Source organism: Crocuta crocuta, unplaced genomic scaffold, assembly GCF_008692635.1.
Source record: "Crocuta crocuta isolate KB4526 unplaced genomic scaffold, BGI_CrCroc_1.0 scaffold430, whole genome shotgun sequence".
In the NCBI taxonomy this organism is placed as follows: domain Eukaryota; kingdom Metazoa; phylum Chordata; class Mammalia; order Carnivora; family Hyaenidae; genus Crocuta; species Crocuta crocuta.
The window spans coordinates 2,622,612-2,649,823 of record NW_027527934.1 but is presented as its reverse complement, the minus strand read 5'-3'; the positions used below and the strand labels follow the sequence as shown (position 1 = coordinate 2,649,823).

General features: G+C 41.8%; 1 protein-coding gene across 1 annotated transcript in view; it reads right to left on the bottom strand.

Annotated features, from left to right (window-relative positions):
* DNAH6 (dynein axonemal heavy chain 6) overlaps window positions 1–27,212 on the bottom strand; it is a 209,415-nt gene that overhangs the window by 3,261 nt on the left and 178,942 nt on the right. The window contains exons 65-75 of the mRNA XM_077751897.1: window positions 25,154–25,314; window positions 21,689–21,777; window positions 20,783–20,929; window positions 19,148–19,318; window positions 13,926–14,013; window positions 13,250–13,371; window positions 10,417–10,546; window positions 7,782–7,909; window positions 4,353–4,538; window positions 3,766–3,838; window positions 2,921–3,072 (exon numbers count right to left, since the gene is read on the bottom strand). Coding sequence (XP_077608023.1) covers window positions 2,921–3,072; window positions 3,766–3,838; window positions 4,353–4,538; window positions 7,782–7,909; window positions 10,417–10,546; window positions 13,250–13,371; window positions 13,926–14,013; window positions 19,148–19,318; window positions 20,783–20,929; window positions 21,689–21,777; window positions 25,154–25,314 — 1,447 coding nt within the window. The remainder of the gene's footprint in view (window positions 1–2,920; window positions 3,073–3,765; window positions 3,839–4,352; window positions 4,539–7,781; window positions 7,910–10,416; window positions 10,547–13,249; window positions 13,372–13,925; window positions 14,014–19,147; window positions 19,319–20,782; window positions 20,930–21,688; window positions 21,778–25,153; window positions 25,315–27,212) is intronic.

Below are 27,212 nucleotides of genomic sequence, written 5' to 3'. Positions count from 1 at the left end.
ACTCTGCTGGGGGCTGCGGTGCACATTTGTGCAGGTTCGCCTTAGTGGAGGCTGGAAACCAACCTGCTGTCCCCTTGCCAGGCCGTGTGTGGGGGCCCTGTGGGCACCCAGCCAGAGGCAGTGTCTTTTCCTAAACTGGACAAAGGTGGCAAATGGGCTGACAGTGGCCCTGCTTGTTTGTAAAAGAACTAAAGCTGTCTGAGCACAGTCTCTCGCAGATGTTTGCTGGGAATACCAGGAGGTGGGCCAACTATACAGTCTGATGTCTCCACAGAAGGCAGAAGGAATGCTGAGGCATTGTCAGGGCGCAGTGCACGTGACCCGAGCGGAGATGTGGTACGGATTGGGGCAAGGTGGAGGGACAGGGGCCCTCGTGGTCAATGTAAACTTCTGTCTGTCAGAGTCAGCCTTATGTGGCAGATAAGAAATGTGGCAGGTACATAGCAGGGCCAGCATCCTGGAAGGCTTTGGTGGGGGCTTTTATGTGTGTGGGGGGGTGTTCTGCTTTCCTGCAGCCTCAATTATTCCAGAGATGGGCCCAGGACACCCTCCTGGATAAGAAGGGTCTCTAAATAATGAGGAGTGCAACTCTAAATTTATTTTCTCTTTACTTTAAAAAGTATTTTGTGGGGTGCCTGGGTGGCCCAGTCAGGCTGCTGACTCTTGATTTTGGCTCAGGTCATGATCTCATGGTGAGACTGAGCCCCACATTGGGCTCTGTGCTGACAGTGTGGAGCCTGCTTGGGATTCTCTCTCTGCCCCTCCCCTGCTTGTTCTCAAAATAAGTAAACTTAAAAAGAAGTATTTTAAAAAAGATTAAAAAATTTTTTTTCTATGTTTATTTTTGAGAGAGAAAGACAGAGACAGAGTGCAAGGGGGGAGGGACAGAGAGAGGGAGACACAGAATCTGAAGCAGGCTTTAGGCTTCGAGCTGTTAGCACAGAGCCCGTCGAGGGGCTCAAACTCACCAACCANAATTGACTGAGCTGCCCTGCCCCCCCAAAAGTATTTTATTTTTATTTTATTTTATTAAAATTTTTTTTAAAAAAAATTTATTTATTTATTTCTGAGAGATAGATAGAGACAGCATGAACAGGGCAGGGTCAGAGAGAGAGGGAAACATAGAATCCAGAGACAGGCTCCAGGCTGAGCTAGCTGTCAGTACAGAGCCCGAAGTGGGGCTCAAACCCATGAACCGTGACATCATGACCTGAGCCTAACTGACCGAGCCACCCAGGCGCCCCTCCCCAAAAGTATTTTCATGTTAAACAAATGTCCTTAAAAATGGGAGCTTTTTTATTGTTATTCTAAGACAGAGGCAATTAAGAGGCATGGGATATTATAGTACTTCACAAAGTAAGCCGTGAATGTGGGATCAACTTGGTCTTTGTAAGTTTTTGCTAGTGAGAGGAAAGAGATCAGTCAGGTCTGAGTGGAGTGGATACTGATGGAAATACGCAGGAGCAATTTCTACTAACTAATGCCAGGATACTCTAAGGAATATTCAGTAAAGCCATTCACCACGACTACACTGATTTGTGAGTGAACACTGTCTTGGGAAAAGCAGTCTGGAGCAGATCTTTGATTTTGTGGCAGCCTAGAAAGTTACGTTTCTGAGCCCCCCCCCGTGTGGACAGGCATGCTGAGGCAGCGCTGCATGCCCCTTTGCACCTCAGCACACGGAAGCTGGGCGGCTCAGATTGGCAGCTATCGTTCTCATCCCTGGCGGGACACTGGAGTCACCAGGGAACTTTGGAAAGTAATGATGCCTAATGATATTGGGGGAGATTCTGATGTAAGTGGGATGTAGTCTGGGCATTGGATTTTTAAAAAACTTTATGAGGGGGGGAGGGACCGAGAGAGGGAGAGGGAGAGCATCCCCAGCCGGCTCCACACCCAGCACAGAGCTCAGTACGGAGCTCAATGCCATGACCCTGGGATCATGACCTGAGCCAAAATCAAAAGAGTCAGACACTCTTGAGTCAGACTGAGCCTCCCAGGTGCCCCATGGGCATTGTTTTTTTTTTTTTTTTAAAGCTCCACTGGTGATTCTGACCTGCAGTTAAGGTTGAGAATCACTGATATTCTAGAGCAGTGGTTCTCAAAATTTAGTGGGCTAAGAACCCCATGTAGGACTTGTTACAGTACAGATTTTTGGGTCTCAGCCTGGAGTTTCTGATTCAGTAGATCTGGAACAGGTCCTTGGAATTTTCATTTCTAGTAAGTTCCCAGGTGATGCCAATGCTCCTGGTTTTGGAACCACATTTGGAGAACTTCTGCTCTAGAAGAAGGAAACTATGTAAGCAAAGAGTTTAAACTGCTTCCTTAGTGCATCCTTATTAGTTACGCCATGTATTTATGGTTATATAATGTATGAAGTTAGTATATCAGTTCCTCTAGGAGGCAATTGAGTGAATGGCAAATAAGTCCAGCCTATAATAATAGTTGTTTATTGTGGGAGCATTATGTGCTGGTTCATTTACACTGCATTGCAGCTCTGAGTTTGGTGGCATTGGCCCACTTTACAGATGAAACACTGAGATGCAGACGTGTTAGTCATCATTCTAGCACACGCAGCTGCAAAGGGGGAAAGTCAGAATTTAAACTCAGGCCTGCCTGATTCTGAAACCTCATTTTTAACATCTTGTTAAAGCCCTTATATTTAACCTCTTTCTCCATAAGAAAGAGTTGCTGTAGGTATCTAAAGAAATAAACAGTTTTACTTTAAAAAACATCTCTTTAGGCAGTTCCTGTCGAGTCAGTGCAGATTGGGGAGTTTGTCCGAGGGGTGAGAGCCTTGTCCTGCCTCTCATGCTCCTGGATGTGGGGGGCAGTGGGGGAGTAGGTAGGGGAGGTTGGCTGAGATATTGAATGGCAGTGAGACAGAGCTGCTTTGCTGTAACTAGTCAGGGAACAGTACCTCCAAGTCCATGGGCAATTCTTGTCCAAATTGCACTGTCTTGGCAGCTTCTATGACTGTGGCTTGATCCCGATAGATAGGAATCATGTTGTACTTGAAACTCAGCTCATCTATAGGCAAATTGTATTTCCGAGCATGATTTTGAAGCGTTCCTATGAAAATGAAAACCAGAAAGCTGGGTTCTCCAAATAACATTGCCACTTCTCAAACGTGGCCTCTGCTTGCCTCAGCCAGGCCACACTAGCATTCTGAGAGCTTCCTCTCCATTGAGAAGTCCCAACCATTAACACCTCATTCTGAATTAGCTCATCAGGCAGGAAGCCTGTGGTAATGTTGGGTGGGGTGGGGCCATGGCACAGCTGGGAAGAGAGGGAAGAAGGCCACGGTTCAAGTGCACAGCTCTGCCAGTGAGGGGGATAAGCCAGTGAAGGAGATCTGAAGGATTCAGAATGAGACAGATTAGGGCTGGGTCCTCCAGCTGGAGTCCTTGAGGGCCGATGGAAGGTTGACAGGAATGTTTTTAGAGGGAAGGAAGCTGCTCTGAGGTGGGGCTGGGGCAGGTGGAGAGTAGGCGGCGCCGTCCAGCATGGGTCACGTGGGGAACCGGGGCGTGCCGTGGGTGTTCACGGCACCAGTGGTGCTTGAACTTGCACAGCCCGAGAGGGGCAGGGGTTAGATTGTTGGGGAGCGTCTGTGATTCCTGCCAGCCTTTTCCCAGCAAGTGAGAACGAGCAGGGCCTTGGTGAACTGCCCTATAACTAGTAATCCCCTAGTTCTTAGAAACCCAGCACGTAACAAATCATGATCTTTGGTGGGACTTTTCTCGGGAAAGCACTGGTTCTTACCTGTTAGAAATCCTTGAGGAAAGAAGAAACCGGAGATCCAGAAGGACTTAGGCTGCCCTCTTTTGAGCCACAACTAAAGGAGAAATGTCACACCATAATGTATTGTTCTTCTGAAGTGGAGTTTGTCATTTAAGTCAAAATCATACTTCGGAGGGCCTCTCAGGAGACAGAATCTTAGCCACCAGCCTCATTCTCCTGCCTGTCTGTCCCCCTTCCTCGCCCAATAGCCTGACCATAAATCTAGAACCTGGTTACTGTAGGGGGTGTGGAAGAGGGAAGACCACAGCAAGGCCACACCTAGCAGTCCGGACCCATGTCACATTGGTTCTGTACCTCACAGTGGGATCCCACGAACAAGATCTGAAACTCCAAAGTTGGACTGGAATTAAAGCGGGATACGGGCATAAGGGCCAAGGGCCCTTACCTTATAATGAGCATGACTTTCAAATTGATGCCATTCTGGAAGTTTCTATTTCTTAGGGCTCAGGTGATCCCTCAAGATTTGTTAATATTTCAGTTAGCTAGGGCTTCCTAAGGACCTTAAGGCCTACTGTGTTCATCAAACCCAAAGAAGTGAATTTTCTTACATCCACAAACGCAGTCCTCAGGATAAGGTCTTTGACCCATGATCCTAGTGGCTTCAGGGACGGGTAGGCTGTGGTGGACCACAGAGAGGGAACTTGGTTGTTGAGGAAACTGTTGTACACCTTCTCCATTTCCTCAGACATTACCACAAGGCCAGCAATAGCTTTGCTGAGTGTCTCCATAGATGTCTGAAAGCACAATAATGGGAAGGTGCCTGTCTCAGATATAATTTTCTTTTATGTTTATTTTTGAGAGAGACAGAGCATGAGCAGGGGAGGGGCAGAGAGAGATGGAGACAAAGAATCCAAAGCAGGCTCCAGGCTCTGAGCTGTCAGCACAGAGCCCGATGTGGGGCTCCACCTCATGTACTGTGAGATCATGACCTGAGCAGAAGTTGGATGCCTAACTGACTGAGCCACGCAGTCGCCCCCACAGATATAATTGTCTAGTGAGAGTGCCACTCATTTGTGGCAGCAGGTATTGCCTTGGGCTGAAGGTCCCGCTTGCTGGGCTCCATCCTTTCTGCCCACTGTCTGTTGGGCCAGACTCTTCAATCTTTCATCCATTTCTACAACATGTGACCATAGGGGTGTAAGACCTGGGGGTTGGGGATGGTTCAGACTGTAAATAGCAGAATCCAATTAAGTGGAAAGAGGGAAGGGGGAGAAATATCCCCTGAAGCCTAGAGAAGGGGTTTCAGGAAATACCATTGAGTAGCTCTCCTCCAGGCTGAGGGAAAAATGGGCCTGAGAGTTATTTGGGAATGATGGGGGTGGTAGTGGGAACTGCCTCATATCACTGGCTGTTTCTGCCCAGGGGCTGCCCATGGCCTCTGAAGTTGCAGCAGAGATGGGAGATTCTTAGATGAGACCAGTCTTTTAGCTAGTACCGGAGTTTCCTTGTTCTGGAAACACTTCCTTAAGACATGCCCCTTACCCTCTGCTCCCCACAACAAAAGACAGAGGCAGGCAGTAGTCCCAGGAGATGCTGGGCTACCAGGAGCCCTGGGAAGTACAGGGTAATATTTGTTACTTGGCTAAAGATGAAGGCGGGGCATATAGATCGGTACGGTCTGGATGGGTTCCGGTTTTGTGTAAACCAGTGCTGTATACTGGGAAAATATTATAGAAAAATGTTAGAGGCCAAATTTATGTTGATTCAAAAACAAAACAAGGGCCAGGACCATATGCACATAGTTCTAGAGATGGGCAATATGTCAGCCTTCATTCCTTCATAGAGTTATTCCCCACCTCCCCATCTCTGTTCATGAGATGCAGTGGTAAGAAGGTTTTAATCTGATTTGCCCATATGATCTGAGGAACGATTTGTAGCCTTGTAGAGCAAGGAGGCCCTCAGCCAGGGCTGAAACAGTATTCTACCTGAGACACCGAAAATGGAAAAAGGTGGCAGAAGACTCACAGAGAGGACTTACAGAAGGTTCCAGAGAGGGAGGGATTAGGCTGGGCAGAGGTCAGGATGGAGGGGGGCACCACCCCTCCCTCAGATCTGTGATTCCTGCTTGCCTTGCAGGCTGCTTCTTCTAGGACTCTTCCCTCTTCTCCTTCCTGTAGGTGGGGTCCTTCATTATTGGCACACAGTAACATTTGACCAGAAGTAGTGACCACAAGGACACCTGAGAGCCACACTCTTTCACTCGTACATTCAAAGATTCTTGAAGATTTAGTATGTGTCAGGGACTAGGGGAACAAAGATGACTAATATAACTAGTTTCCTTCTATTTAAGAAGTTCGTTGTCTAACGGGGGAGCCATCCCCATTGAGGGGGTAATTACAAGGTAATTTGGTGAGTATAGTGATAGACACAGACACCTGAAATGATGGAGCCCTGAGGAGGGCACCTAAGTTATCTGATGGGGGAAGGATAGGCTGGTGTGTCAGGAAGACTTTTTGGAGGAAGTGACAGTAGGATTTGTTTATCATCAAGTAAGTGGAAGGTCATGATGTGGAAAAGGCAAGACATGAGCAGGGTTCATGTCTGTCTCTGAACAATAGTACTTCTTAGTTTTAGCTGGGCACAAATGGGATTTAGCAATCCCATATAGAGACTGTATTTCCCAGCCGCACTTGCACCTGGGGTATGGCCATGTGACCAAATTTTGGCTAAAGGGGTACAAGAAAAAATGATGTATGCAACTTCTGGGTCACATTTTTATGAGGAGCCTGCTTTCTCTCAGCCCTCTCTTTCCCCTGTCCCACTGGCTGGCAAAAGGGAACTATAGGAGCAGCCACCTTGGGCCCAGAGGTACAAGCTCCCTGTTGAGGCTGAAAGAGCCAGCCCTCCAGCTGGGATCCCTAGAGAGCTCACAAAGCAAGATTAACTACCTGCCCTTTAGAACATCCTCTGGGCTATTAGCAGAGAGGGAAGTGAATTCTTATCTTGTTTTGGCCATTGTATTTGGAGGGCTTCACAGCAGCCTCATCTCTGTCCTGGCTCATTCTGTACAGGAGGTGCTAACCCCTGACCTAGCTACCTGGCCTGCTGACACTGGTATATAGCTGACTAGATACCATAGTCCCGAGGTGGGCACCTCGCACATTCAGCTGACCCAGGGCCCGCCTAACCCACAAGCCTAAGTATTGCTAGCCAATGCGCAACACTGGGAGACTGCTTTTCTAATGAGGAGACTGTTTGGCTTTAAAAGATTTGTCCCAGTTGTCCTCCCCAATCTCCTCACTGAGCCTTGACTTTGTGCTAGGTATTTGGTCCTTGCTTGGCTGCAAAACTATTCCAGTTAATGCTCAATATTTGGTCTCTAATAGTTTGTGTGTTTCCCTTATCAGAGTTATGCACAGAGAAACCAGGGAGGCCTTCAGTCATCATTATACATGCAAGGTCACCCAGAAAGAATTCCTGAGCATAAGGCCAAGGCCCAAATAGTTGTTCTCAAATTTTAGTTGCAGTGAAATCATCTGCAGGAGTTTATTTAAAATTCATAATCCCAGGAATTTCTCAAGGGATTTGAACGCAGGCGGTCTGGAGTGGAATTGGGGATCTACACACAGCACAGCAGATTCTAACTCAGGCATTTTGTGGCTCACACTTGCAGAAACTGTTTTCAGAGTCTTCATAAAGACTGTTACTACATGCAAACTAGACATCCAGACCAAGCTCTGAATCTCTCTGAATTCAGTGCTTAGGTCCTTGATGAAAGGTCTAGAGTCTGCTAATTCTAAGGGCATGAGTTAGGATGATGAGACTGGGGGTCCATAATGTCACATACTGATGAGGCATTATTAGTGAAAGGGAACAGACTATTTGGAGGAGGGTTAAGTTCAATTTTAAACAAGTTGCATTTGAGGAGTTATTAGCATATCCAAAGGGAAATGTTGAATGGGAATGGAAAATTCATATGATACATTTCTCTACAAAGCTTTGGTACCCAAAGGCAATGTTGATGCCAGTGCTCATACATGTATTAACTTCAGTAGCTGGTTAAAGCGGTCCACTTCTTGTCCGAGGACAGTAGTCAGAGAGTTAAGGCGTCCGTGGGAATCCTTGATGAAAAGGCTCTCAGATGCACTCTCCATGTCTAGTGTTTCTGAAACACACACATGCTGATTCCTCAGACCCATTATCATTGATTTCTGTCCTCATAACATTGCTATTGTAATGCACTTATCTTAACTTTTAAAAAGCCAACTTCTGCACCAGGGCCTAGGCTGAATGGGAGGCAGGCCACACCAACAGCCCACAGGACAAGCAGCTGCCTCATGGGCGAGGGCCATCCCTGAGACCAGAGGTGCAGGGACCCTAAGTTTTCTCTGCCATGCAGGTATGTAAGCCTCCTTCTTGCACACCGCATTGCATCTCAGAGAGAAGGGGGTTGGAGGGGGAGAAGGAGGGATGAGGCAAACTAGTATTTATCTTGTTACTGAGCATAATTCAAAGGGAATGACTCAGTTATTAGGCCCATGGTTCAAGCTGAATTGAAAATTTTGCTCTTCCTTTTCTCTATAATCTAGCAAGTAGAGGCTCATATAAGCTATAAAAAAATGAAGGGCCAGCATTTTCCCTGCATATCTGAATAATGTTAGTGAGTGGCTCTGAAGTATATATACCTTCTGAACTTGCACTTTCACTGCTATACCAAAGTGACACAGCCCTGTGGGTTAGTCCAGTCTTGAGTCATCCCATGTCCCAGTCTCCTACCAGCCACTCAGGGGCTATTCCAAACCCTTACTTCTCTTATTGAACTAGTCACATCCCTGTTCAGCCTCAGAAGATGGCATTGCTTATTTCAGTGCAAGTATAAGTTTTATTAATCTTGGAGAGAAAAGTCTCCTGGTGTCAGTGGAACTCTGTGAACCAAGTACATGGTCTTCCAGCCATCCATCTGTCTCTGCATCCGGTTTCCACCCAGTCCTCTGTCTTACATTTGTTAAAAATTACTTCCTAAAAAACTGACTCGGTTTGCTTCAACATTAACAGAATCCTCTACTCAGGAGGCATTCTTTTAAGGGCCTGTTTTGGGAGGAGATGACTGGCTTCTGAGGTTGCACAGGCTTTTTTCTTCTGGGGGGTGTTTGGAGGATTGGTAAGAATCAGTCTGTGGGACTGTGATGCTATAAAAATACATATTTTTGTCTTTGCCACTGGTCTTCCTGCCTGGAATCTCCAAACCCTTGTAATTTCCTAAGTAATAAGAGTAATAGGAGTATCCTTTTTAAATAATATTTGGCTTTGACCCTGGCTCCTGAAAAAGCTCCTGAGTGCTAAGGATGAAAGGAGCATCTTTCATTGTTCATGACATAAAACTGAGACTATATTAATGAGGTGACTTTGAAAAGCCCTTAAGGTTGGGGGGCTCCTTGTCAGGGAAAGCATCCATGTGATTAAAAGGTTGGAACTTTCAGCTTTTCCCTCTGACTTCTTGGGAGGAGAGAGGGGCTGGAGGTGAGTTCATCACTAATGGCTAATGATGTCATCAATCATGCGTAGTAATGAAGCCTCCATAAAAACCCTAACTGAAGGGGTTTAGAGAGCATTTGTGTGCTAGGAGCGTGGCTCATCCTGAATCCATGGGGACAGAAGTTCCTGCACTTGGGACTCTTCTGGGGACCTAGCCCTAATGTACCTCTTCACGGGGTTGTTTATCTGCACCCTGTATTATATCCTTTATAGCAAACTGGTAAGTGTGTTTCCCTGAGCTTTTATAGCAAATTATAAACCTAAGAAGGGATTTGTGGGAATACCTGATTTCGAGCCAGTAGGTCAGAAGTATAGGTCACAACTTGGGACTTGAGATTGGTATCTGAAGCGGAGGGTGGTCTTGTGGGATTGAGCCCTTAACCTGTGGGGTCTGCGCTAACTCTGGTTAGTGTCATAACTGGATTGTAGGATACCCTGTTGGTGTCCAGAGAGTTGGAGAGTTGCTTAATGTAAGGGAAGAGGCCACACATTTGGTGTCCAAAGTGTTGTGAGTAGGGAGAAATGCGGTTTACTTTTATAATAGACTTAAGAAATGTAAATCTACAGTCACTGTAAGAAAAGTGTGAAAGTAGATCTCTGTGATCATTCCGGAAGATAACGTAACTCACCAGAAAACAGGGTGATATTAATTTAGCCATTTCTCTTGAAATGGAGAAAAAAATGAAATAGATTCTAGAGCAGGGCTGTCTAATGGAACATTTTACAATAATGGAAATGTTTTTTATCTGCGTTGTCCAGTATAGTTGCACTCAAAATGTGGCTAGTGCAACAGAGGAAGTGAATTTTAAATTTTACTTATTGAAGTTTAAGTAGCCACACGTGGCTGGTGGCTACTGCCGTGGGCGGTGCAGGCCTAGAGACATGAGGAAGCCCAGGAAGACTCTAGGTCAGGTTACATGCGGCCAGAAACCTACTCGCTCTTCATGCCTTTGGCAGCTGGGTTGTTGAGGTGCTCAAGGCTTCCACTCTATAAATGGAGGGCTCGACGTCAGAAGCGCTCTCTACGTAAAGAAAAGTCTAGTAATAAAGCGGATTTGGATACCTGCTCATCACTCTGCTTTCTGGGTTTGTTTCTAAAAGTCCTTTGATATACAGAAGCCAGGGAGTATTTATTACCTGGAACTCTGGTCTGGACTGAAGCAACAAGTTCTTGGACAATTTCATCATTGCTTTTCCCCTCTCCACCAGAAGATGACCTTGGCTGAACCTCAAGTATGGTGTTGATTAAAGTGTTGGTCTCTTTGTACTGTAATGGTGGGAAGAGACAGAGCAGTGAAGACTCGAATTCTCAAAAAAGAACTTGCGGCACAGTTTACTTAACAGAAATAATGGCAACTGTCAAAAAAAGGAAAATTTTATGTTGAAGATAGAATTGGTAAAATGTACTCATTGGATATGCACAGTACAGATGACCCTTGAACAGTGTGGGGGGTCAGGGGCATTGCCCCTCCTGGCCACACAGTTGAAAATCCACATATAACTTGATTCTTCAAAAACGTTAACTACTAATAGCCTACTGTTGACTGGAAGCCTTACCAACATAAACAGTTAAAATATTTATGTTATATGTATTATGTACTGTATTCTTAAAGTAAGCTAAAGAAAAGAAAATGTTATTAAGAAAATCACGAGAGAAAACATTTATAGTACTGTACTGTATTGAAAACAATCTGTGTATAAATGGACCACGCAGTTTATATTTCAGGGTCAGTTGTACACAGCAGTCAGTGTTATCTTTAAACATTTTTGGTTGAACAAGAATGTGAATGTACTTACTGCCACCGAACTGTATACTTAAAAATGGTTAAAATGGTGAATTTTATGTTATACATATTTAGCTCCAATAAAAAAATGAATAAATTTTTTTTAGCTAATCATTTAAAAGTTTATAAAAATGAAGAAGAATAATGAGGATGCTGTTCTGGAACATACTTTTATTTAAATAACATTTTTTTCAATTAGGAAAAGTATGGGGAGCCTGGGTGGCTCAGTTGGTTAAGTGGCTGACTCCTGATTTCAGCTCAGGTCATGATCTCATGGTTTGCGAGATCATGTGCTTATTGGCTATTTGTGTATCTTTTTTGGAGAAATGTCTATTAAGTCCTTTGCCCATTTTTGAATCAGGTTGTTTGTTTTTTGTTGTTGCTGTTGAGTTTTAAGGAGTTCTCTAAATATTCTGGATATTAGGTATATGATTTGCAAATATTTTCTCCTATTCTGTGGGTTGCCTTTTTACTCTTTTTTTTGATAGTGTCTTTTTGACTCAAAATATAAAATTTTCATGAAACCCAATTTTTCTGTTCTTACTTTTGTTTATCTGTGCTTTTAGTGTCATATTCAAGAAATCATTGCCAAATTCAAGTCCTGAAGCTTCTGTCCTTTGTTTTCTTCTAAAGTTTTATTGTTTTAGGTCTTACACTTAACATCTTGTATCCCTTAATTTTTATATATGGTATTAGGTAAAACATCTGGTGTCTTAGGGAAGAACTCCTGTTCACCCAACATGGTCCATGTACCTGCTCCTTGCACCAATTTGAGTGACTAGGTGATGGATGCTGCCTTTGGCCAGACCTGAGTCATATGTCCACTTCTGAAGGTAAGGGGTCTTACCAGAATTTCTTGGCATGAGGAAGGGGCTGTTGTCCCAAAGTAAAGAGATGGGAATAGGGCATACAATATCAGAAGGAGAAAGGGAGGCTAGACAGAAAAACATACCGCGGTGTTCACTACATGCTTGCTGTCTCATTCTCAGTCATTCTGAACCACTGGAAAACACAAAACTATACTCCTAGGTGCACATTGCCAAGAGTGTTACCTCTACCAACAGTGCTATACTTTTCATAGGACGCAGCAAATCTTCCTATATCCACACTCCCCTTTCCCTTCTTTCACTCCTTGCCCCAGGCCCAACCCACTCCAGAGTAAACAGTCAGATACGAGCGAATATTAACACTTGGTTTGGCCACTTCTTTTTCTTCCTGAAAGTAAAATAATGAAAAACAAGATATTATTGTAACTCTTTGCTGAACAGCAAAGCAATTTTAATGGTAGAGAATCATGACATAAGGTGTCAGAGCACTGACTTCCTGGAGTTTTTTCTGAAGTTCCATTGTTGTTTCATGTAGATTCCTTGATATCCAGGTAGACCTCGCCTTCTAACACTTGTATGGGCAAAATTTAAGTTGAAAAGAAAGAGGATTCCCTTCAGCCTTGCAAGCCAAACCTAGTCCCCAACCTAGTAGTAGTAGTAAGTAGAGTATTTCAGGGCCGTACGGGACATACATTCTTTCATGGCTTTGGTTCAGCCACAGATGCCTGACCATGAAAGGTGAATAAACTGGAAAAGTATGTAGTACATAGGTCATGGGGGAGCCTCGAGTGCCATGCTCAGGAACGTGGACTACCCCTGGGGTAATGGTGGGGCATCAGAAGGTCTTAGAGGAGTGAAATGATCCAGTTTGCTCTTTGGGCCTACTGTTGTGATCTGGTACTGTGACCTTGATAAACCGTGCTTTTAAAGAACACTGTTTTTTTGGCCTTGGATTTTGTTACTGTACTTTTATAACTTAATCATCTGTGGATCCATAAACTTTTGTGTAATATCCAGATTTGACCAGTGTAGGGGGAGAAGGATGAAGGAGAAAGCACTGTCTGGATTATCATCTAAAGTGCCATGTTAAGGTGGACTAGCAGGTAGACTATGGAGTAGGTAGAAGGCCAGGAGATGAGGGAGGTGGCCAGTAACAGGGAAGAATATATGATGATCTTAGGTTTTTGTGAAGGATCCAGAGGGAACAGGCTAAACTGGAATCGAATGTTGAAATTGAGGTGAAACATTTACTTTGTTTATTTAAGGATATTATCATTTACAGGACTAGTGAGATGATTATGGATGTTTTAAGTTTATATAGAAAATACAAAAATGTATTTTAGGTTAAAAGCCACATACCTGGAAAACTAGGTTGGCATTTTCATGCATTCCAAATATTTCTGGGTCATCCATTAAAGGCAAATTTTCAATGTAGTCTTTAAACTCTTGTAGGGTATCAGCCACGGGTGCAAAATAGATGCCTGTTTATTGAAAACACAGAAGGCAAATAATTTCAAATAGACTAGCTTTGTACCACCAAGTTTGGTCCTCCTCTGCCTGTTCAGGTGGTGGCTATAAGCAACTGCCTTCCATAGAAAAGGGGATTGTTTTTCCCCACCCTCCTAACTTTCATTACTGTGCCCGGTCCCTCTCCCTTTTCTTGAGGCCTTGAGCATGTGATTAGTGTCCTAACATTTCAGGGTGTCTCCTCAGGGACCTTTCAAGACTGGGAATCCAGGGATGTGCTGCTGAAAGTCATACCTTATGAAAGGCTCCAAATTTATATAACTTTGAACACACATCTAGACCAAATAGAGCCCACTTTAGAACAATTCAATTCAAATGATTCAAAGTGACATTTTTGTGCTTTTACTGCCAAGCCAGTTTTGGAGGTGGTCAAGCATGGGGATGGTGTGGGTGGGCGAGGGGACTGGGTTGTGATGACTGGCCCACAAGAGCGCCTGGATGGAAAACTGAGAGATGCTGTCCATGACTTCTTGGAAAGGTCCTTTCCATAATATTGAAAGTCACTCACCTGATTCAGAATATTTATAATCCTCTTCTAATGTTTCAGGAGAAAAAAACCTTTTTAAGACAGTCCGAAGGCATCTTTGATCCCAGGTGTCNCCCCACATCCATCAGTCCTCAGTTTTTGTCAGCATTCAAGAGTCTCTCATGGTTTGCCTCTCTAGGAGTTTGCATTTTAAAACGTATTATTTATCATTGGCATGCATATCCAAATTCTAGTAGGTTTATTTATATACACATTTATTTGGAACTGAAAGTGAAAAGATCACGTCAGAGTTTCCTTCCACTACTCTCTCCAAAGAGAATAAAAGTTAATTTTTAAAAAGCAGAAAAATACCTAGTATATGTACCCCAGCCTAATGATTTTACTTTCCCCAGATAACCAAAACCAAAGCTACTGTGCTCTATTTACATTTCTTCATTCCTCCTTTTTTTCCCTGCAAAATACTGATTTTGGGTCTTACCCAATCATTGATCATAATTTCTAAAACATATACACTTTCCATAAAACAGTGCTGCTTCTTCTTGAAGCCAGGAAGTAAATGGAACCAAAATACTTACCACAAGGCATTCAAACTATATACATACTTTATAAGCTAGGAAGGAAAGATAGATCCAAGGTGAAAGGACAGTGTGCCTCACAGAAATTATGTTATGGGGAATGAAAACTTATTGGTATCCCATCTCTCTTTTCACAGAGAAGCTACTTTCAGCATGCTCCACTGTCATCCCCAAATTATGAGTAGGAATGACCTGTATTCTGCATTGGTATGATATCTATTGTTGATAGAATTCCTTTGAAAAATTCCAGATCCATTGCTACATTATTCACCACTATAGTGTTCCTGGAAGGAGTTTACTGATGTTGTCAGCTTCTGGATCCTCTAACTGTTCATCTGGTCTCATCTCCATATCTTCCATTATGTCAGGAAGGAATCTTTTTCATTCTCTTCCAAGCTGAGGTGGTTGGTTGAAAGAAGTTATTTCGGTCTTTGGAATCTCAATGATTTATTTCTAAGACAGCACTGTCTTTACTTGTACCTCTTATAGGGACACTTATCTTTCCTCTCCTGTTGAAGTAACTGTCTTGTTGGATTAGTCTCTCAGGGAGAGGGAGAGGAAGTAGGTACTACAGCTGATGATCAAGTAGCCAAATCTCTGAATTAGCAATTCTAAGAGGGAGGAAAGAGATGCTGCTGTATTTTCCTGGGTATATTCTTTAGTCACTTTCTAGGAAATCTTGGAACACAAAGTTTGGTTACATCTTTGTAGTGAGTTCATCTAGTCTGGACCTAAGTTGAAGCTCCTCTTGGATCCTTGGGGCTGGATGGGAATGTAAGCTCAAGTTTCTCCAATTGCATGGTGGGGCCTGGAAAAGGAGGGTGGCCAGGAAAACTAAGACTTCTATACTAGTGTTGAGAGTTGCCCTAAAGTATTTTTTTTTTTAAGTCACGAACTACAAATCTGCATCTTGAGAAGTAGCACAAATATTTTCCTTACAAACCATCAGACTTTGTGCTTCTCCATCCAGATTGAGTTTTATCCTTCTCTTGGATCAGACTGTGTAAACAAGGAGCTCCACTATTTTAACTCAGAGTAGATGCCTCACTTTTTAGGCTCACTTTTAAGGAAGAGTTTTCTGGGTTTGGTCTTCCCAGAAGAGGAATGTGGGAATGGGGGAATGTGTCCACCATAGATGTCCACTTCCGGTCCTGGTCCTGAGATCAGTTCCTGGGGGTCTCATCGCAGATCCCAGTGTGGTGGTTTCCCCCTTCTCTTCCTCTTCTATCCCCATGGGCTGGCTGGGGGATGGCCCGATACAAACTGGATAGGCCTTAGGTTTGGCTTTGTCCTTGTCCCTGCTCTTGTGAGCTCAGATCTGTCTCTTGGACTTAGGCATTGCTATACCTTACACTCTAAAATTTTAAGACCTCCTCCTACCTGCAAATACCTTCCCATATTTAAAGTCTCCTCAGCATTTCTGTTTATTCTCTCCTGGTGTATCTTCTTGTTCAGTTCTTCATTTTACTTTGATTATAGCTTTATAATTTACTGCATCTCTTTACAGCCAAAGGGCTATGATTGACAACCACTGATTACAAAGTAGAACCAAAGTTTACTAATGACACATATAGATAGGCCTTTTGGGATGTGCCCCAGCTTACCTTTTGTAGCTTTGCTGAAGATAGAGCTCCTCTCCATGCATGTCCCCTCTTCATACTATGCACCTGCCTAACTGAATTACTCAGAGTTTCTATAGTCAGGCCATGCCCCAGCCTGTTGGGCTTTTACATCACTGTTTTCTCTGTTCAGTGTGCTCTCCTTCCTTTTCTCTCTTGGTGAGCCTAACTTAGCCGAGTTTAACTGTTTAGCACTTAGCTCAACCATCATCTCCTGGTGGAACTTTCCCAGATTCCCCCAGGTAGTATTAGTTGCTCCTTCTGAATTCCCATGGCATTGTGCATACACTCTGCTGATTTGGTAATTATCCTAACATACGGTTTATTCATTATCTCTGCCCTCCACGCCATGAGTTAGTTTTTGCAGCCAGGGTCTATGTCATCTTTAGATTTCTAGCATCTATCATAGTAGTACTAGGTAGTATTTCCTGGATTAATGCATAAATGACACACTAAATACCAGCCTATGGATAAAGGATTGCCTTTTTGCTTCTGTTTTTAAAAAACAGCTTGAATAAAGAACTATAATTTAAAAATCATAAAATCCACATAAAAATTTACATGTATAATTTAGTAATTTTTAATAAACCTGCAATGTTGTGTGCAGCTGTCAGCACAATCTAATTTTGGAACATTTGTTTCATCCCCCAAAAGAAATCTTGTGCCTCTTTTGAATCACTCCCCATTTTTACCCCTGTTCTATGCAACCACAAATCTACTTTCTGTTGTATAGATTTTTTTTTCTGGAAAGTTCATGTAAATGGAATCATACAATGTGGTATTTTGTGTCTGACCTCTTTTCCTTAGCAAAGAGTCAGGTTTATCTGTGTTGCAGTGTGTTTCAGTATTTTATTCCTTTTTATGGCTCAGTGTTACATTGTATGGATATACCACATTGTTTATCCATTCACCACTTGATAGAGGTTCAGGTTGTTTCCACTTTTTGTCTATTATGAAATAATGCTGTTATAAACATTTGTGTACAAGTTTTGTGTGGACCTGTGTTTTCATTTTTTTCATGGGTGTATACCTAGGAGTGAAATTTCTGGGTCATATGGTAAGTCTATTTAAAAATTTTTCCAAAGTGGGATATCTGAATGGCTCAGTTGATTAAGTGTCTGACTTCGGCTCAGGTCATGGTCTCACGGTTCATGGGTTTCAGCCCTGCGTCGGGCTCTGTGCTGACAGCTCAGAGCCTGGAGCCTGCTTCAGATTCTGTATCTCCCTCTTTCTCTGCTCCTCCCCTGCTCATGCTCTGTCTCTCTCTCTCTCCCTAAAATGAATAAAAACACTAAAAATTTTTTTAAAAATTTTTTCTAAAGTAGTGGCACCATTTTACATTGCCACTAGCAACATATGAGGGTTCCAATTTCTCCATATCCTCACCAACACTTGCTAGTTTTGTTTGTTTTTAAATTGTAGCCATCCTAGTAGGTGTAAAGTGGTATTTCATTATGGCTTTAATTTTCATTTCCTTAATGACTGTCATTTCACATGCTTATTGGGCATTTGGAAATCTTTGGTGAAATGTCTATTCAAATCTTTTGCCCATTTTAAAATTGGATCATTTTTCTTCTCACTGTTGAGTTGTGAGGGTTCTTTTATATACTTTGTATACAAGTGCCTTATCAGACATATGATTTGCAAATAGTTCTCCTCAGTATGTGATTTGCCTTTTTACTTTCTTTTTTTTTAACTTTGTTTTTAATGTTTATTCATTTTTGAGAGAGAAAGAGAGAGAGAGAGAGATTGAATGCACAAGGGAGGGGCAGAGAGAGAGGGAGACATAGAATGTGAAGCAGCCTCTAGGCTCTGACCTATCAGCACAGAGCCCAATGTGGGGCTTGAACTCATGAGCCGTGAGCTCATGACCTGAGCCAAAGTTGAATGCTTAACTGACTGAGCCACCCAGGTGCCCCTTACCTTTTCACTTTGTTGGGGGTGTTTGTTGAAGTATAAAGGTATTAAATATTGATGAAGAGGATTTATTTTTTAAATTTTTATTATTTATTGTTTGTATTTTTTTGTGTCATATCTAATAAGTAATTGCATTGCTTCTATGCTTTCTTCTAAGAGCTTTTTGATTACATCTGTTACACCACTCATTTTGAATTAATTTTATGTATCGTATGAGATAAGGATCCAAAGTCATCCTTTTGCAGATGGGTATCTAACAGTCCCAGCATCATTTGTTGAACAAATTATCTTTCCTCTAAGTCTCCCTGATGCCTTTGTTGAAAGTAAGTTGGCCATCAATATAAGGTCAGCTGTAAGCAGTGCTGGCTCCATGGGAGCGCTCGTGTGCTGCGGGCCAGAGTGTACAGTAGCCCCCAATTCCAAGACCACCCTTTTGGTCCACTCTGAGGATGGGTCCTCATTCATTTTCACTACTGTTTCACTGCCCTCTACTTCCAGGGTTTATTTGCATTTCCCAGCTCTAGATCACCAGATACCTCTGTATTCTTCCCCATTTCCCTTACTCACCAGTGAAGACCATCCATTCCTATTTTACCCCTTTTCAGAGTGCTCTTCTTCCCCCACTTCCCAGGACAAGTCATTTCTTCATTACTCAGGCTTGGTACTAAGGTTCCATGTGGCCACAATTAATATCTGCTAAAAACTGTAATTCCTGAAATATATTTTCCTTTTTCACAAGTATACTGGAATCAATGGGTCAATCAATGTTCAGATTTTTTGAATTTAAGAGCACAGACTCTGGAAAATAGACTGCCCAGATATCTATCTTGGCTCCACCATTTATAAACTGTATGCCTCAGTTTCCTCATGAATAAAATAGGGATATAACAGTCCTTCCCTCATAGGGTTGTTGTGAGGATTACATCTACTAATTCTTGGGAAGTGCTTAACACAGTACTTGGTGTGTATCAAGAGAGAGATAAGTTTTTGCTATTATTTGGGAAAACATCTGCCCACTTTCTATGTGTAAATATTTTCCTGATATTCTTATCATGGTCTTCTCTTCACAAAGGGACTGTCAGAAATCATCATCACCACCATCAAACACTGGGGAAGGACACCATCTTCATATGGGCCATGCCCTGGTCATGGGGGCATACTGACCAGTAATGTAAATCAGTGCATCCCACGGAATCTTTCCTTCTTGACAATAAAGGTTGAGGTTCAGTAAAGCACATTCCCTGTCACTGTCATTAAATTCATAGCAGATATTCCAACCAAGAGGGCCAAACTTTTTTCTCTCCTAGAATGGAAAATGAAAATGGTCTTAACATAATATTTAATAAAATTAAATTTGTGTAAAATATTGAGAAATAAAAGGTTTCTATTGCAGTTGGGCATTTTCATTCTGTAAAATTAGTTAAGATCATGCAGTTTAACTTCATTTAGGCTTTCAGTTTGGCTTTCACCAAACATGGAAGGCATCTCTTTCTCCAGTTCTGGCTCCTTCCCAAAATTTCCAAAAGAAAATTTGACATTACTGGAAATGTAAAAGATCTGTCAAAAGGACATTTGTCCTTCATGGTAAAATAAAATATTTTCCCATTAAAATAGGAAAAAAATACACTAATCATCCATTAGGTGGACAGAGTGAGTCCATCCATCAGGTGGACAGACTGTTCTCAGGAGTCTTATCACCTAGGCTTTTTAGTCATGTCATAACATGCTGATTACACACTGACTTCTCTGTAGGGACATCTTTTTTTTTTTTTAAACTGGTACACAGAATCATAATCCTTATTTCATGACTTCACATGGTGAAATCTTTCCCTTTCTTTGTTTTCTCCCTATCCCACCTTAATTTCTTAATTCTAAACTGATGATTATACCAGGGGTCTCATATTTCCTCCTCTTGACCTCAAAATTTCCTTAAGCCTTACGCCACCTCCCCATCTCGGCTGTTTTTGTTTGTACAACAAGGACCTCACACCTGGACCCCCTAGTCCCAGCCCCTCGGATCTCCCCTAGGACCTTGTTTACTTATTTATCTCTTTAATCTTTGTTTTTTCTTTACAGATTCTTTCTCTGTAGACCACACACAGTTGAAACCCAGGCAGTCTAATCAAGACACCATTTAGAGATATGTAGTCGAAGAGTCAGAATTTAAGTGCAGGGTCATGGAATGGACAGCAGATCACAGCAGTGAGGTTTGAGCAGATGGGCGGAGAAAGTAGTACTGCATTGAAGGTCATCTTTCAGAGGACCTGGGGCTCTGATCACAGGGAAGATGTTAAGGGTGGCGAGCGCACTCAAACAGGAACAGGTGAGGGTGAAACCACTGTAAGAAAAATGATGACTGACATGATATATGTGTGCAAAGAAGGAATAATAAAAAGAATTCTGAAATTTTGATTGTAGGTGATTGAGAGATGGGACCACTGATCAGGAGAGTGTGGAGGAGGAGCAGATTTGTGAGTGAGGCATAGCTGAGATCAATTTTGTGCTTTTGGGTGTGAGCTAGTGCATCTATCTAGGTGATGGTTTCCTTTAGTCAGATCAGAGTAGAGCTGGGAGGTGCAACTGTGAGATGCTGAGTGAGGGGAGTATAGAGATCAGCCACTGAGTGAAAACAGCTTGGGTTCAGACATGGAACGGGGCCTCAGCACTTCACAATGCCACCTGTTAGTCTTCATGTGATTCCTACTTTTTGCTTGTTATTAACATAATGTACTCTCTTGTTTCTATTGAAAAGCAAAATTGACTGTACCTGAATAATTGCGTGGAAGAAACAAATGCCAAATATTATTTGTCTCCATTTTCTTCCGAGTATATTTTCTTCAAAAAATGAAGGTGTCATTTCAGTAAATGCTCGTCTGATATTTGCACGTAAACCTTTTGGAGGCTCATTGGTTACCTGGATTTAGACACATTTAGACACATATGTGGCACAGAGGGTCATTTTACAGATTTGCATTATTTATAAATAATACATATAGACTGAAGCCATCAAAGGCTATAGATAACTGATGCCCATGGGGCATTCCTGGCATGTTGGGGCCTGCTCTGTATCTTGCTCAGCCCCAGTCTCCGCAAAGTAGGGCCTGGTGGGGTCTTCAGACTTACAGGGGGTAAATTATCTCCACAAGGACCTCAGACTATTTCATTTGGAGTCCATTTTTCTAACCATGGGCCAGAAAGTATGCTCAGGCCTTCTGCATTGGATTTTCCACTCATCTCAACAGATGCATTCCTTGATAACGTGGGGACAGGGAAGGAAGAGGTATCTCTTGTTCCTGAGTGATCATTCATATGCAGAGGCTTCCCACATATTGGAAACTTCCAGCACTGAAGTGCTACCTGTAGGCCTTCCTGCTCTCAAATGCTGAAACATTCTCTTACTTCTTGGGAGGGGATCCGTTCTCATCACTCTGCATCTTTGACATTTTTTAATAGAGCTGAATGATCAACAGACTAGGGCACACAAGAGTGGGCAGTGTCTTGGGAAATTATTTCCCTGCATGCTATCAGGTGCAGGGATACTGACTTGCTCCTCCCCACCTTGGCCACATGGACTTTGACATGGTCTTGCACGGGGACTGGGCTCCCCGGACACACTCGGGGAACACTCTGATACCCATCACTTTGTGCCATTCCAACCATGTGCAGATATTACCTTGACAGAATTTTGAAGAACTGTAACAGGAAATGTACTACTAGGCATGGAACTTAAAAAAAGTCGAAAAGTGTCCTTGATGACAATACCTGTTTAAAACAAAGATAAAACAATAAAGGAAAATGCTTAAATTATAATAATACTTTCATGTAACAAATACTTATTATGGGATAGCAAAAAGATGTTATAAGCTCTGTTTAAAGACTAGTTTAAGTATTTTATGTTGTAAAATGTTCTAAAGTGGAGGTGGGAGGAATTTTTATAGAAAACTCTTAATACGTAAGAGTTTGGCAATCTAGATGCTGGCACATTTGAGTAAAGAAATTAAGGATACATTAATTTTCAGTACTTGTTGGAGGTGTTAAGGGCTTTCCCTCTCAAATACAGAAAATTTTCAATTAAAAAAAATGGGACAGTTACTGCCAGGACTCATGAAGTAGTTTTTCGTTTTTTGTCTTGATTTTTAAACAATTCAATTTATGGCAAATTGCAGAAAAATGATCAGAAAGCCCTATGGAGAAGAAAGGGATTGCTCTACTCTGCAGGGAAGTTGCCAGGGGAACTGAGGAAGCAGGAGTATAGACAGACTTCATAAGTAGCAGGAAGAGGTTAAGCCAACATGCTTACTTTGTGATCTGTGGACAGAGCACCCAAGAAAGTGAGTTCCATTCTAAGTTCAAAAGGCTAAAGCAAAGTTGGGAAAATGATTGTTCCCATTATAGGAAGATACAGGCATTGTCCAAGGATGACTTCTTGGTGCTGGTTTTTAAGTACATATTATGGTGTTTCTCCAACATTCCAGGCTTTCTCCCTCCCTGGGGTGTTTGCATTAGCTGTTCCTTCTGCCTGGAATGTTCTTTCTTTAGATTCCCTCACTTTGTTCAAGCCTTGGTCAAATGTTACCTTCTCAAAGAGGTTTACCCAGACCACACAGTTTAAAGTTGCTATCCACTCTTCCTCCCTACTCCTGCCCTGCCATTTTATCCTGACCTTTCTCATCCTCCATACTCTTTATTTTTTCCAAAGCACCAACCATGTTCTATCATATCATATAAATTATTTATTTATGATATTGTTTAATTATTTATCTCCCCTCACTAACATGTAAGCTTTGTGTGGGCAGATACCTATGGTTGTTTTGTTCACCGTCCTACCTGAAGCATCTAGAACTACATGGTACACAGTGGGTTCCCAAATACTTATTGAATGAATGACTGCAAGATAAAGCTGAGTTTATGCTTCTTGGTTTAGTCACCTAAATTCATGAGCTATATTAGATGGCCAAACTTCAAAGTTTGTTCTTTCGCAACAGAAGTTTTTTTAATGTTTATTTATTTTGAGAGAGGAAAGAGAGATATTGGGGAAAGGGCAGAGAAAGGGGGAGAGAGAGAATCCCAGGCAGGACCCCTGTTGCCAGTGCAGAGCCTGATGTGGGGCTCAAACCCACAAACCGTGAGAATCGACATAAGCCCAAACCAAGAGTTGGACACTTAATTGACTGAGCCTCCCAGGTGCCCCCAGAGTTAGTTCTAGAACAATTCTAGAGTAACACTAGAGTTGCTTGCATGGTAAAAACTTAGGTGTAGAAGTCAAACATCAACTAAAGTCTTAGGTCTCATAATTTCAGTAACCAAAGATCCAAAGCATAAGAAGGGCTTGATTTAGAGAAGTACTTTTTTTTTTTCATACTGTTTCTCTTATGCAAAAGCATCAAGAATATTAACTCATACACATCACAGATGTTTAGAGCTGGAATGGAATCTTAGAAATCATCTTAGCCCAGGGCTTCTAGCCAGGATACTGTGCAGGCATCTTATGGCCGGGGAAGCTGAGGCCCAGAGAGGAGACGTGTGTATAGGCAGGAAGCTGTGGGGGCAGAACTCTACTCGGCTCTCAGAATTTCAAATCCAGAGTTTTCGCTTCTTCCTTTGTTTCTTTTTTCTTTTGTTCACTTACAGTTTTCAGCTTATTACTCGAGTGTATTTTATTTTAAATGGGTTCAAGTTAAACATCAGAACTCACATGGGTACCTTAATAATGATTGTAACAAGGACCAGAAGAGGATTTTCCTATCCACTTAAGCTTTAGTAAACTGAAGGCACTTAAAAGCCACTAACAACTTTGGCTGGCTTCCACAGCCTGTCCAGCCTCTGGCATACACTCGCTCTTGTCCCAGTCACCATGAGGCTAAACCATGTGCCCATATTCTGAAGGCTCATGTAGTTCCACTGCAGCAAATTGCTATTTAGATGCCTTCCCTAGCATTTTCTTCTCAATTATAATCCTTAATAATTCTAATCCTATAGTAATTAGCAGCCCCTGAACAGTGGTCATTTTTCTTTAATTATTTAAATGGAAATAAGCCACAGGCCACTTGTATTTGCACTGCAAAAGGATGAAAAGAGTGAATATTCTGGGTAGTGGATGTGAAGGATTCTTTATCCTTGCTGGAGGCAGCCTGCAGAGGCAAGGAGTGGGAAGCGGAAGTGAGGGGTTTTTAGGGGAAGGCTGCTAAGTCTTTGCTGTGCAGTGGTGTCCCGTGTAGGCTGGCCGCTCTGCAAAGGATGAACTCTTCACTTTAATAGGCAGCAGTAAGTAAAGTCACTTGTAAGACTGGCTGCATAGCTCTCACCTTCCCAGAAACCTTCTGTGGCCAGGGCACAAAAGAAGACCAGAGAAAGGGCTCTGGATATCCTAGGTGTATAGGAATGGCCTCCTGACAGAGTGGTAAAGTAGGGCTCATCTCGCCTATTACTAATAATACAGTTCCTAAGGTTTCAATTATTTTTCTTTTTTAAAAATTTATTTATTTATTTTGAGACAGGTGGATAGAGAGGGAGAGAGAGAGGGAGAAACCCAAGCAGGCTCTGTGCTGTCAAAATGGAGCTCGACATGGGGCTCGATCCCACGACCGTGAGATCATGACCTGAGCAATAAAGTTCCTCTTTCTCCCAAACTCTGTCTTCCGTGTTATATTTAGGCTCCAAAGTGTGGAGGTCGGTTTTTGACAACATGGGTGGGAGGCACACATGAGGGTTGGTAGGCGTATGAGTTACAGAGAATAAGAAGTGATGAAACATGACTCTAAGAAGGGGGTTGTGGCCATTTGAATCTGTTCCTTAACTTCTCTCATTCTTCAGTGAAAGATTTAATTTACTTTCTTTGTCCTAAGTCCATTTTTCTATTTCTTTTATTGTGCCTCTATGTAATCTATTTTGAATTCAAATAGCCTCCATGAGAGGTAACATGAAACTGAAATGATCTACTGAGTCATGCCCCCCAACCTGGAGTCTGAAGGTCTCTTTTCAAGTCTGGACTGTGTAATTTAAGTAACCTCTCTAGGCTTCAAATTTCTCCTCTTTGCTATGGGGAAACACGATGCCTACAATACAAAATTATTGGATTCAACAAAGAAATGCTACATAAAAACAGTATTATTATGCAAATGCTCTGTGTTCGACATACTTGGATCTGTGAAGGTTTTAATTAGTTCTTCCATTGCCAACATCCAAGAAACGGCAAGATGGCAGTTTTGCAAAAACACCCAGTTTCCTGATTTCATAGCATCTTTGATCATTCTTTCAGCAATGGGTCCTTGTCCTTGCCCCAGTGAAATTGATTGCACCCTGAATTCAACAACAAAATATGCTGTCTTATGTTATTTTTAAGCAATGAGATTATGAAGAAATGTAAATATAGTAGATTCTTGCCTAAAATATGCACACATTTCAAATCCTCATTGTAAGAGATGTGCATATATTTTTCTCTTATTTTCTTGTTTTTAAAAACATTTTCTACTGTAACACACATATGGAAAAGTCCAGAAAACAAATATATAGCTCTATGAATTATCACAGGTGAACACTTGTGGTTGAGAACACAAGTTTGCCAATATCCCAGAGACGTCCGTCTCATGCCACTTTCAATTCCACGCATTTTTCCTTTCCTCCTTCCCAAAGGTACACATAATCCTAATTTCCAACACTATAGACCAGTTTTTTAAAACTTAAAAAAATTTGAAGTCTAACATCCATATAGAAAAAGAACCTAATCATTAGTGTATGGCTTAATGAATTCTCCCAAAGTGAATGAATGTACACCTATACCACTGGCCAGGACAGAAAAAAGAGAGCATTACCAGCATCCTCCCAGTCAATATCCTTGATTCTCAACGGTGAAAACTGCTTTGACTTCTAACATCATAGACTCATTTTACAAAAATGGAATCATAGAGTATATATGTAATTTGTATTTGTTTCATTTCAATCATCATTTTTTAGATTAATTCACATTGTGTGTCATTATAGTTCATTCATTTTCACTGCTATATAATATTCTACAGCGTGATTATACCAGAATTTATCCATCCATTTTGCTCTTGATGGATGTTTGGGTTATTTCTGGTTCTTGGCTATTGCATACAATGCTGCAATAAACATTCTTGTGCATGTCTTTGCTATACACACACACTCCATTTTTTTACGTATATTCCTAGGGGTAGAGCTGCTGTTTGACACAGTATGCGTATGTTTATTATAATTTCAAACTCTTTTCCAAAGTGATGCCACCATTCCATACTTCTACCAAGAGTGTTTGTTTCTCCATGTCCTTGCTAACACCTGGTGGATGTATATATAGTGGTATCTCACTGAGTTTTAAATTGTTTCTCCTTTTCATAGGTTTATTTATTGGCCATCTGTCTATTCTCATTTTCCCATTTATATCTCTTCTCTCCCCTCCCTCCCTTTTTTCCCCCTGTGGGTCAATTAGCTTTTATTGATTCCTAAGATTCCATTCTTTATTTTGGATGTAAACCCTTTGTTAGGTTTTTTACTATCTCCATAGTTTTGCCTTTTCTGGATGACATATAGTTGGAATCATACAGATTCCAGATTGGCTTCTTTCACTTAATAATATGCATGTAAGGTTTCTCCATGTCTTTTCATGGCTCGATAGCTCATTTCTTTTTAAAGCTGAATAATATTCCACTTTACGGATGTACCACAGTGTATTTAACCCATTCACATACTGAAAGATATCTTGGTTGCTTCCAAGCTTGACAATTATGAATAAAGCTGCTATGAACATGTGTAGATTTTTGTGTGGACATGACAAAGTTTTTAACTCCTTTGGGTAAATACCATGGAGTTGATTCCTAGATTGTATGGTAAGAGTATGTTAATTTTATAAGAAAACACCAAGTTGTCTTCTAAAGTACCTGTACCATTTGCATTCCCACCAGCAATAAATGAGAGTTCCTATTGTTAGTACACATTAAGACAATCTGTTTTTCATACAGAGTAAACTTTTATGGATACATTAAAATAATGTCTTAAATAACAAATAAGTTTTAGTCACTATTCCACTAGATTATTATACATTTTAGACAGTCTTTCATTTGTTCAAATGAAGTTTACATCTGGTTTTATTATTTTTAACCCCATTTTAACAACATACATGGCTAAATATTAATGTATCTTATGTATTTAGTAAGGGATACCTAAATATAGGAATTCACACTCCA